This window comes from Musca vetustissima, unplaced genomic scaffold (assembly GCF_032173495.1).
Source record: "Musca vetustissima isolate MV318-11 ecotype Yass unplaced genomic scaffold, APGP_CSIRO_Mvet_v1 utg39050, whole genome shotgun sequence".
Classification (NCBI taxonomy): domain Eukaryota; kingdom Metazoa; phylum Arthropoda; class Insecta; order Diptera; family Muscidae; genus Musca; species Musca vetustissima.
The window spans coordinates 51,624-63,911 of record NW_026886967.1 but is presented as its reverse complement, the minus strand read 5'-3'; the positions used below and the strand labels follow the sequence as shown (position 1 = coordinate 63,911).

Sequence of the window (12,288 nt, the reverse complement as noted above, 5' to 3'; positions counted from 1 at the left end):
TATGAAATAAAAAAATCTATTCGTTAAGTTATTTAAAATTTACTACAGACAAAAAATTCTGAATCGAAATTTGTTTTCAATGTTTAATTTAGTTTTAAAATATTTTTTTTTTATTTTTTACTTTAGAGAAGCCCCCCATAGGCATGATTTATAGAAATATTTCTCAAGACCTTTACAACAAACAAAAAAATCTGTAGTACTTCTTTGAACTATTTTGATTTTTTTTTTTTTTTTTTTTCAGAACAAAAATTCTGAATAGCAATTAATTAAGTTAAAAGTAATTTAATAAAGTCCAGATTGGACTGTTTTTTCTGTGGCAATTCAAAGTTTTGTTGATGAGTGACATAAGGAGTTATCATTCCCCTTACCAATCTCTACAAAAAAACTAAAAAATTGCCGAAATTAAAATAGTAAATCTGAGCTTACTTTCGACAAAAAATCCTGGTTTGTTTCCTTACTGCAAGAGTCTACTAGATTTTACTATTTTCATCGATGTCATTAAGGAACATTCGGTATCGTAGTAAAAAGTAGTAGCTTCTTTCAGTATTGGGAACATGTTTATTATGTTCAATTTAATTTAGCAAAGCATTACTGCCAAATTCGAATGTTTGTTGTTGTTATATTTCAAAATGAAATATTTTATTACAATTTCCATCGATTTAGGTCAGATTTTTGGCAAGGTTTTTGTTTAGATTTAAACACCATATCATATTTTCTAGGTTGGGGAGTTTTGATATTTGTTAAATTACAGTTACAAGAATGTCTGTCAATCACAAAAAATTGAATTTTGTTCCTTTATGCTATTTCTTAACTAACGTCCTAACTTTTTTGTATTACAAATATGGGGAAACTTTGATATTTGATACATTTTTAAAAATAATAAAAATAAATATTTACAATTTATATAATTTTTTGGATTCGTTATACTACTATTTTTAGAATGGAATAAATACATTTTCTCTGTGTGGATTTTTGTTCTCTCCCTCTCTCTATTCCCTTAACTTAAGATATTTTATTCAAGGGTATCTCTTCGGGAGCTTGGCCATTGCTTTCCATGGTTTTGTTTTCTTCGGGTTTTTTGGTGCGGCAACATTTCGTTTTCATGCCCCAAACATCTTTGCGGCACAAAACACCAATGATAATGCCAATGACGGATATTATCATGAGTCCTAAACAGCATAACAAAGGAAATATAGTATTATTAAGTGTTATTGTTGTAATTTGAAAAATAAAATCCTTACCAATTAACATTTGATTAATGGCCTCCTGTGATATGGGCACCTTATACGGCTCTTCTTCTCCACCTTCACCTTTGGCATCTACTGTCTTGGCTGCTTCATTACCCGACAAACCCACTGAGGCCTTTATCACATCTGTTTCATTTTGCTCCAGCAATATATCGGGTGTAAGTGTTGTTGAGGAGGAAGACATGGTCTTGATATCTAACGGGGAGGGGAAAAACAAATATTATTAATTAACACTTAATTAAACAACAACAACAAAAAGAAAAACAAACTCCCATTGTTTTCCCAAACTTACCCGTTCCAGCAGCGGCTGCTGCAGTTGTTGTCGTTGCAGTTTTTATACTATTACCAGCCGTTGTTTCTGTTTCCACCACCACCGTTGCACTGGTCGTTTCAATTTCCCCCAACGATGTCGGCTGTTTGTATGGCGGATCTGTGACCACAATTATACTCTCATTATATGATGCTCCCAGCACCAATTCATAGCAGCTAACTTCGAAACGCTTAAAACTAATGTTGTCAATGAATTTCAGCAGGTTACACAGTTCCTCGGTACTTTGCTGATCCAATTCTGGTACCCGCAGCTTGATTAGACTTTTCAGCGGTGTAAAGGCTCTGGTATTGATTTTCTGTTTATGGTCGGATTGGTTGGGAAAGAATGGATAGAGAAAAAACGGCAATTAGAGAAATGTCGAAACAAAACAACAACGACAACAGCGACGAATACAAGAATGACTTGAAAATGAACATGAATGTCAAAACAAAACCAAACCAACAAAAAAGCTAAACAACACGAATTTGTGGCAAAAGCTTTTTCTTCTTCATTTTGACAAACAGATGTGAAAGCTTTTTTCTATTTTATCATGTTGTGGATAGCATTGCCAGATGTGATTTTTGGATATATGAGGGAGGCATTTGAGAAAAGAAGATATTGCAAAAAAAAGTAATTTTTTTTTTTTTTGAAAATAAATTTAGTATTGAAATTAAATATAAATTGATATTTTAAGAACATTATTAGGGTCATAATTCTGGGTTCCTAAATAAAAATATTTATTTTAGTCATAGGACCATTTTTAATAGATTGTCAGGCCGACTGACTTAACGATTCATCAACGCCCAGACAAAACGGCTGAAGCTAGAATCTTGAAATTTCGGGTGAGGGTCACACTCCGGGTCCAAAAGTGACAAATAGACTGGGTTTTTTTATTTGGAAATTCGTACTAAAACGGTACGAAAAGTACTAAAATGGCGACCCGGTAGGCCTAGAACTCTTAAATTTTAATTGAGGTTGACTGATGGAGTGTAGAATAGATATAGACAAAGGGGTTTTTGGACATTCGAACTATAAGTATGCAAAAAGTACTAAAATGTACTAAATTTGGTATAATTTCGTAGCATGAAAGTTGAAATTTGGAATGCGAATTGGGGTTGGGAAGTGTAGTGTCGATATAAGGAGATGGTTTTGAAATCGTGTACTCATGTGTATGAAAAGAACTATATGGTACTATATTTTGTACAAATTTAATTTGAAGATACAAATCGGAAATCTTTGGAAATCTTTTACTTATGTGTAGGAAAAGTACTAAATCGTACAATTTGGATTTGGGTGAACTGATAGAGCTGGAACAATGAAATTTGGAGTCAGGATCACTGTGGGGTTGTAGGATTGGAGTATGTCGCAAGTTTTGGAAATTGTACTACTGTGTCTAAATTTGGTACAATTTGAATTGTTGGTGAACCGATAGAGTTGGAATCCTGGAACTTGTATTTGGGATGACTGTGAAGGTGCAGGATTGGGGTATGTCGCAAGTTTTGGAAATTTTACTACTGTGTACTAAATTTGGTACAGTTTGAATTGTTGGCGAACCGATAGAGTTGGAATCCTGAAACTTGGATTTGGGATGACTGTTAAGGTGTAGGATTGGGGGGTATGTCGCAAGTTTTGGAAATTGTACTACTGTGTACTAAATTTGGTATAGTTTGAATTGTGGATGAACCGATTGAGTTGGAATCCTGGAATTTGGAGTGTAATAACTTTGGTATAATTTGCATTGTTGGTGAACCAAAAGAGTTGGAATCTTGACCTTTGGATTTAGGATCACTATGGGGGTGTAGAATTGGGTTAAGTAAGAAGTTTTGGAAATTCGTACTACTCTTAAACCCATTTCCATCGAAGTTGCTGGTTTTGGTTTCAGGTTGGGTAGAAGACGCCGTTCAATGTCATTCTGGAAATTTGTTGTCTGTTTTTTTTTTAATAGATTTCCATACGGTATTCTAATTTATCTTATAAAATTATAGTTTTGTTTTGACATTTTTTGTTGGGTGCTGAACATACCTTATTAAAATCATTATTATCTATACGCAGTGCCGTCAAATGTGGTGTATTTTTAAATGTATCCTCATACAGTTCCGACCATGAACAATTGCGGCAATTCAATTCCAACAGAGATGGTTGATTTAGAAATGATGCGTCGACGGGTAGTTTAATGGGATTATTACTTAAATCCAATAAACTTAAATCGCTGGCACCACGGAATGTATCGGGATCCAATTCGCTTAGGCGATTGGAGGATAAACGTAAACGTTGTAAGTGAGGCAAGTCCTCGAACATCTGTAAATGAGAGAGATGGATTTAATTGGGATACAAAAATTAAAATAGGATGGGCGCCCTTACCTCCTCTGTAACATTCTCTATTAAATTATTGCTTAAATTAATCTCTTGCAATTTTAGGCGATGTGCGAAATCGCTTGTCTTAATTTCCTTAATACGATTATGGCTTAAATCTAAAATAACAGCAGTATTTGGTAGGTCATGGGGTACTTCGGTTAGGCGGCCATTGGAACAATCAATATATTTGAAATCTTCCAGGCAGAGACAGGATTTGGGGCAGACGGGTTCCACCACATGATTGCTGCGTTGCGGGGGATGATCTAAAAGAAGCAAATGGAATTATTAATTAAAAAATCGAGAAATTAAATATTTGTGTATAGTTACCTCCCCTATCACCTCCACTAAATAAACTTAGCAGAGAATTGGCCAAATTCACAGCTGTGGATGAGGCAGTAGATGGAGCTGTGGCTGCTCGTGATTGTGCGTCAGTGGCTGCCGCCTGTTTGGCTTCATATTCACCATCATCATAATAGTCATCATAATCATCATCGGGATATTCATCCTGATTTGTGGGTGATGTTTGATTTTGGGCAGGAGCGGCCCTTGTGTGACAGAAACTGAAAGAGAAAAGAAAACAAAAATTAATATTTATAGGTTCTCGTTAATGAAAAAATAAATGGAAATTAAAAAAATAATATTTTAAAATTATAAAAAAATAATAAATTACAAATTTGAAAAATTGTATGTCCAACTCAAACCTAACCTAACTTTCTACATAACCTCAAATTTAATATTTTTTTTATTTTTCCCTAAGTATTTTAATACTGGCGCCTTAAATATTGATTTCATTCATCCTTTTTAAAAACCACACAATATTTGTATGTTCTCCACAAACAAAAGTAAACTTTTTATTCCCCAAACCCCAAAAATACACACCCACTTACACACATACACATGGAGACATTCTCATTTTGTGTAAATATGAATAATCTACCGTCATAAGTGTCAATAGAACTGGCTAAAAAAACAAAAAGGAAGAAGGAACAACATATTTCATTAGCTGGCATTTGTTATATGAAAAAAACACGGACTTAAGGACCTTCGGAAGAAGCCAATAGACATTAGTTTTTTCCCCTCTTCCACCTTAAAGAAGACATCACCAAAAATAGATATGGAAATGACGTAGACAAACAGCCAAGGAGCATTTATGGGAATTCATTTGTGTTTTGGTTTTTTTTCTCCTCCTCTAAGGGGCGGCTAGACAACGAAAACCCGTAATGTGAGCAGAACCCGCAATGTGTGTTGAATACTGAGTGGCATAGCTTGAATTTTAATTAGCCATCATCTTTGGAAATTAGTCGTCAATGCTTGGAAATGAATGAATGATTAATTTTCAAAGATTTTTTTTAAATGGAAATTGAAACTAAGGGAAAATGTTCGATGTCATTGTGATGAATATTTTTGTTGAGGTGAGAAATGAGATAAGAATCTTGAATAATTTTCGAAATTCAATTGAAATTGGGGTTTAAAATTTATTTCAGAGGAATTTTGAGAAAATAAATTATTGACATCCCTTTACCAAATGATTTCGTTCGTAACACTTCTCGAAGTACTTGTCGGGAAGATCCAATAACTAAATTTTAATTCAAATTCATTTGCTTGTCGATACTTATGAAGGTAGAACTTGGGAATTTTTGTCCGAATCTTTGGTATTGAAAAATTGAACAATTATAAAATAATTCCTAATAATCGTCCGATTGTAGGTAATTTGAAGAGCATGGTGGTCTCATTTTTATACCGTTCACAACACTGTGTCACTTATGTCTTTGTGCATATGTGTTTGTAACAGGCAATACGAAACGAGATAGATCCATGGTTGAGAATATGCATAGAATCACTTTCTGAGTTAATTTATGCATGTCCGTCTGTACGTCCGACCGTCGGTCCGTCCGTCCGTCCGTCTGTTAATGTTAAATTGTAAACAAAGTACAGGCCACATTTATCAGCCGATTTGGATGAAATTTGGCACAGCTCATTTATTTGGCTCAAGGATGAAATTGGGAAAAATCGGTTAAGATTTAGATATAGCTCCCATATATAATTTCGTCCGATTTAAGGTAAGTGGTGCGCCAAAGTTCCTATATATGTTTCGGAATTAGGCCTAGAATGACGTACGTAAAGTTTCGTAAAAATCGGTTCAGATTTAAATATAGCTCCCATATATATTTTCGTTCGATTTTATGTATATGGTCCCTATATATCTTTCGATTGGTACGAAATTTGGCACAGCGTATTGAATTGAGTCTAGAATGATGTGTACTAAGTTTCGTGGAAATCGGTTCAGATTTAGATATAGCTCCCATATATATTTTCGCCCGATTTTATGTAAATAGTCCCTATATATCATTCGATTTGCACGAAATTTGGCACAGCGTACTGAATTAGGCCTAGAATGACGTACGTGAAGTTTCATGGAAATCGGTTCAGATTTAGATATAAATCCCAGGAACTTTTAAGTTCCTTATCGAATTTTTTTAATCGATGTGGTGGGATTTTTGTTGAGTTTTTCACTAGCCATGGTAGTTTAATTTCGGTTTGATATGGATGAAATGTGGGTCCAAGTTCTGACTATGTGTGAACCCTAAAAAATTAGAAAATGCTAATTATAATTCATATTAACTGATGCTTCTTGGAATGATCTCACACGTTTCCTCTAGGAGAAAACCTATAGATCATCTATATTTTTATTTTTTACATAAAAAACTCTCTTAGCACTTCAAAAACTGTGAGATTTGTTGGTTATCTTTTCTCTGAGAGACGATATTGGCATTCCATCTACATACCTCCTGATCTACTAAGAGGGTCTGTCGTTTTTTTCTGATAATTCTATTAATTTTGCATGAGAAGGATGGGATCAAAGGCACATGGAAATATTATAAAACTACTCTTTATGTGTATTGTGATATCTAAGTCCTCATACAGCCTTGACAGCCCCGAAGTGAAGTAGCGATAAAAGCCTCCCAAAAAGTATATAACTTATTAAGGGCCCGGTGAAAACGAAATTTCATTATTTTGCAACTTTTGTTTAGCAGAAGGGCAGTATATTTGACATAAAAATCTGTTTTTAACTTGATTTTCAGCATATAGAAGTTCCTTGCTGATTTTTTCTTATATGTATTCTATGAAAATACCACTTGATATTCATTGCAAAAGAAATTTTGAAAATTTTCCAAATAAATTCTGAAATTATTTAAAAAATTCCTTTAACCAGATATAAATTTCCATATCTATTTTTTTTTTTCTTGTCGTGATTGATGTTGTGTTGAACCTGTCCGGTCCAACATTCATTGGCATTCACATATTTTGACGCATACATAAAAGGTTCAACTCAGTTGAACTTGTATACAATAAAAAAATTCACTGAAATCAGATTTTTGATGAAACCCCCTCTTTCGAAAGTCTAAAGGTTCTTTCCGTTCGATGGAACGTCACAGCAAAATAATTGTTATTTCATGAAACGAATAAAAAAATGTTGTTTTTATTTTAAAATAAAATTTATATCGCATTATTTAATTTTCCCCAACTATAATTTAGTTGAGACAACGTGTGTGGTAGCAGCTGTTACATATCTACATATGTATGTAGCGATCGACATAAGTAAAAGGTTTTTATATCAAGAAAAAATAGCATTTATTTGATATCAGGCAATTACTTATGGACTTTGTTCGAATTATTATTAATTTTTGTGTGAAATTTACACTTAACAATTGTTTTTGCTCTACGTTTTCGTATTTTATTCTAGCTTTCATAATTCCATTTCTCATTGAGTCATAAATACGGCGAAGCGCATTGTTGTGTTTTTTTTATTATCATAATAATAATTATTTTTATTATTATTGAAACAACACACCGTCCGTCGTCAAGTTCAGGTTTATCTTTGAATTTTTTTTCTTCTTCGATTTGACTTTTTTTCAAAATCTGAAATAATTTCCAATTTTGTGTGTGAAGTTTTCCATGTTGTTATTAACTTATCGAACCATACCATGACACACCAACACACGTCAATATATTGTTGTTGTTTTTTATGTTTATTTCCAATAGTTTACTTTGGTGTATTTGTTGTTGGTTTTTTATGTTATGTCCACCTAGAGAGAGCGGTAACATTTAAAAAGAATTTTTATTTGAGCTTCTCGATAGGGGAATTTTGACGCAACAACGACCATACAACAACAACTGTAATTTGATGAAATGTCAATTTTGTAATAATTACTTGTTAATTTCACTATTACCTTAATTGGGTGGGGGATTTATCGTTTTCAATGCAGTTTGCATTCGGAAATTGGGGTTAGGGTTGCAAAATACAATTTGAGACACATAAAAAAAACTTCGGTGAAATTTAATAGGAGTTTCTTGAGTTTTATTGGACATCCGTAAAAATGTTATTTGAAATTTTATGAGGAGCCCCATGTGAGAAGATAAGAATGCCTGTAGACATTTTGCAAAAAATCTTCACAACAAAACTTCATGTTCTTAACAAAACAACTGTAGGACCTTTATAAGAGCTCTTACAGTTGTACCTTTTTTTATAAAAAAGACAAAAAACCTCAATAACTTCGGCCGTGGTAGACTTGATATATTTTCATCCATGAGATTGTCGTTCAAAATTGTTCGAAACCCTTATATGGGGAGGCAATGTCAAGACATAGACCAGCTTGGTTATTGTCTGTCAGGAGGTTTTCAATCCCATGAATAAATCAAATACTTAATTACATACACTTAGGTTGGAAAATTCGGTTAGTGTCATCAAGGCAGCGGCAATGGTGCGGATCCTTAAATGTGGGTTATGTCAAAACATCGGAAAAACTGGAAATAACAACTTCTAGCCATAATGTTAAACAATATGGGACAATAAATTTTAAATAGACTATGTCAATTATAGAAGTTTTTGTGTTCCGAAACCCATACTAGGAAAATTCGGGACCATGGAAATACCTTAAATGGAATGGAGTTTTACATGAAGCTATGTGAATAAATGGACCCATAGTAAAACCTGCGAAGAAACGTTTAACCCATCAATAACTTGCGAAGCCATACAAAAGGCACTTCAGATGTAAAATGTGTCTAGGACCATAAAAATATCTAAAATGGGATGGAATTTCTTCATATGGAAATTTCATTCCTTTCATTCACTGAGAACCCGAATTGTATACTTATAGCTATTTCCCTCGAAAATGAGACTAGAAAATACCAAAAATGATGCGGTACCGTTTCAAAATATTCTTACCAACTAAAGACCCGAACTCCACATTAATCAACTAACTCTTTCATGTGAGAAGTCTACTCACACAGTAGCATCGCCAAATTTCTGTATTTTAAAATAAATAGCCGCAGGGTCCAACAAATCGGTTCGTAGTTGGACATATTAACCTCAATTTCATATTTAATGTTGACGATATTTTGGTTATTATTAAATTCATTGTCGAATGTTCCTCCCGAAGTGTAATTGGACATATTAGGTTCTAGATGGATAGAAACCCCTGTTATTAAACTAAGTAACGATTTAGAATATTATGAATTGCTTTCCCATTTTTGCCTCCTTTTTTTAAGAAGAAATTTATAATTTTTAACGAACATTTTTCTTTGAGTGTAAATGATAAATTTCAAAAATTGCTCATATTAAAGGCATATTTGCATATTCTGTACTTCTCTTGACCACTTTTCCACCTTTTAATAACAATTTTCTTTGATTTCCTAATAATTTCAAAAAAATGCCCAATTAAATTTATTTTGTCATGTAGGAGTTTCAATATTTCCATATCCGATACTATTTTCAAAATTTTTCTGCTTTTAACTAACAATTTTCTTTGAGTGTATCATGAAATTTCCAAAAAAAATGTCATGCTAAATTTATACGGGTGATCATAATTCCATATCCTGTATTTTTTCATTGTCATTTCATTCTTTGAGTGTAATAAGAAATTTCAAAAATGTCCTCATTAAAACATATTTGTTCCATAGGAGATTTCATATTTTTGCATATCCTGGACTTTTTCTTGACATGTTCTTTTTTTTCATTTATAATCAACAGATTTCTTTGAGTGTAAGGAAGGAATTTCAAATTTATTTTTTACATAATGGGGTTTCATATTTTTTTGCATATCCTGTAAAAATGTAAAACATTTAAATTTTTGTTTTATATTCCGTTGGTATACCCACCTTAAACTTATAATAAATATTAAAAATAATCCAAATTTATATGAAATATGCATTTTTGTAGTTGTTGGTATATTCTTTTTTCTCTTGTAGATGATGTTAAATATTTGTATTTGGTATTTTATGTTGGATTTGTGTGTTAGTTGTTTTGTGTTATTTATTTTATTTTTTTCTTAAAATTGTTTGCAGTTATTTATAAACATGTTTGTTTTTGCATTGCAGTCATGCCATCACTTCGCTCAAGCTAATAAGGAAAAAATAGAAAATATATATTTTTTTTATTTTTCAAACACATAAAAATAATTATTTTTTCTTTTATAAACACTTTTCTTTCGATTTTTTTCTTTCTTTTTTTTGGTGTACAATTAACGGATATTTAAATTTTCGTTTTTTTATATTTTTCCGGTTTTATTTCGTTTCGTTTCAATGGTTTTCTTTTTTTAATGTAACATTTTAATTGGGAAGTGTGTTTTTTTGTTCCTTTCATTTAAATTCGTTCGTTGGCTCTTTTTGTTTATTAATTATGATTCGTTTTGTTCATTTTTGTTTTATTTTGCGTTTTTTGTTGTTTTCTTTTTTTACTAGTTAGTTCAACCTGCCTGTTTGCCTGCCTTTATTGAACTAACGTTGATATATTTTTTTATTTTCTATTGAATATCTTGACCAGTCACAGCAGCGACCGACCACAACAACCGTGGTGAGAGTGAGTGATTACTGTTCAAAGCAAGCACAGACACACGCACTCACCTAACCTTCCATGGTTTGTTGTTTTGTTTTTTATTACATGCTTAGATTTGTCTACGCAACTCTCCATTTCTTGTTCATTTCTATTCTGTTTGTTTCTTCTCTTACTCTTTGTGAGTAATGCCTGCGAGAACACGTAATTGTTTTCCCCACACACAAGTAATAATAACGGGTGATAATCATTATTATTATTACAGTGGTTATTGATCTCTCTCACTCTCATTACCCTTCTCATTCACTCTCCGAGTAAGTGAATGTGTTGTTGAGTATAGGAATGTGTTGTTTTTGTTGCTAACACTTTCGCCCATGCAATTTCATTCATAAAACAAGCAACTATCACATCTTTGGGGATTTTTCTGGTGGAATGGTGGAATCTATCTCCCTCTCTCAAACAGTTGTTTTTACGGTTTTACTTATCTCTTGGAATAAAGAGTAATTCTCTTGTTTTAGTTTTTATAATGGTTGCCTGCCGCCGCCTGCTTGCCTGCCTTTTTTTATTGTTTATGTTTTTTGCTGCTTGTGTTAACAACCCAAGTGATAATCTTTTTCGCCTTATAATCTTATCAGAATATTATTAGCAGGAGGTTAGTAATGTTTTGTTCATGTTATTGTTGCTGTTGTTGTGATTTTTGTACTGCCGCCGCCACTTTAATCTTTAGTTAGTTTTTTATTTATAATAGTCAGAGTTTATTTATTTATTTTTTTTTTTTTTTTTGCATAGAAGGGAAACATTTTTTTGGTATATTTTTTTGACAATTTAAATATTATCTCCCTCCTCCAGATAGTAACTAAAATTAAGTGGTCTGTGGTCCTACTTTCTTTGTTTGTTTTGTATGTCGATTATGTTGGGAATATAAACATATCAAATAAACCATCATTTTCTTGATGTGGCACTCTCCAAAATTTATTTTGTGATGTGCACATAAGTGCAATTGGGCGATAATTTCGAATGTTTCCTGGGTATTTGTCCCTCTTTGGAATCGCAGAAACCCTAATTCTCCTTCATTCACTCGGAAAACTACTTGTGTTCCATATTTCAACCCGAATACTGAAAAACTTTTGCTTCTCACTTGCTTTTAGACTGCTAATCATTTAATACGATACACCATCCGGACCTGCAGCGGACGTAGGACTCCTCGAGTCAAGAAAACTTTCAAAACACTTAATATCCCTAGTAGTCTATTGGCTTATCAAGTTTCCGAAGACTATGGGTGTGTCGTTATAACCAACCGTTATAAAATCAAGAAATTCTTCATTCATAGATCCACATTTATATATAACTCTCAAATATATCGATTTCATTCAATTTGCAGTATTTTGGAGGTTTAATTCATATTTTTTTACACAGCTTCTACATAACGTTTCCTATCAGTTTTCCACATTTAAATTCGATTTTGAAAATACCTGCTTTATTTTTATTGAGAATTTTTATACAGAAATTCTGAAGAAATTTGTTTTATTTATTTTTGCACTCTT

At 32.6% G+C, this 12,288-nt stretch overlaps 2 protein-coding genes across 2 annotated transcripts in view; one reads left to right on the top strand and one right to left on the bottom strand.

The window, feature by feature from the left end:
* The window catches only part of LOC133334469 (serine/threonine-protein kinase unc-51), a 45,251-nt gene that overhangs the window by 18,458 nt on the left and 14,505 nt on the right, over positions 1 to 12,288 (top strand).
* LOC133334470 (toll-like receptor 3) lies at positions 1,003 to 10,131 on the bottom strand. Its single transcript, XM_061542763.1, has 7 exons — positions 10,072 to 10,131; positions 4,240 to 4,472; positions 3,919 to 4,175; positions 3,580 to 3,855; positions 1,540 to 1,873; positions 1,242 to 1,442; positions 1,003 to 1,169 (listed from the first exon to the last, which is right to left on the bottom strand). Exons 1-7 carry the CDS (start codon positions 10,122 to 10,124, stop codon positions 1,003 to 1,005), a joined length of 1,521 nt encoding a protein of 506 aa, XP_061398747.1. The 5' UTR covers positions 10,125 to 10,131.

Coding starts and splice junctions, on each gene's coding strand:
- LOC133334470 (XM_061542763.1), bottom strand. CDS start 10,124: ATGCATATTTCATATAAATTTGGATTATTTTTAATATTTATTATAAGT. Junction 4,176..4,239: donor TAGTGGAGGTGATAGGGGAG/GTAACTATACAC, acceptor TGCTTCTTTTAG/ATCATCCCCCGCAACGCAGC. Junction 1,874..3,579: donor ATAATAATGATTTTAATAAG/GTATGTTCAGCA, acceptor GACCATAAACAG/AAAATCAATACCAGAGCCTT.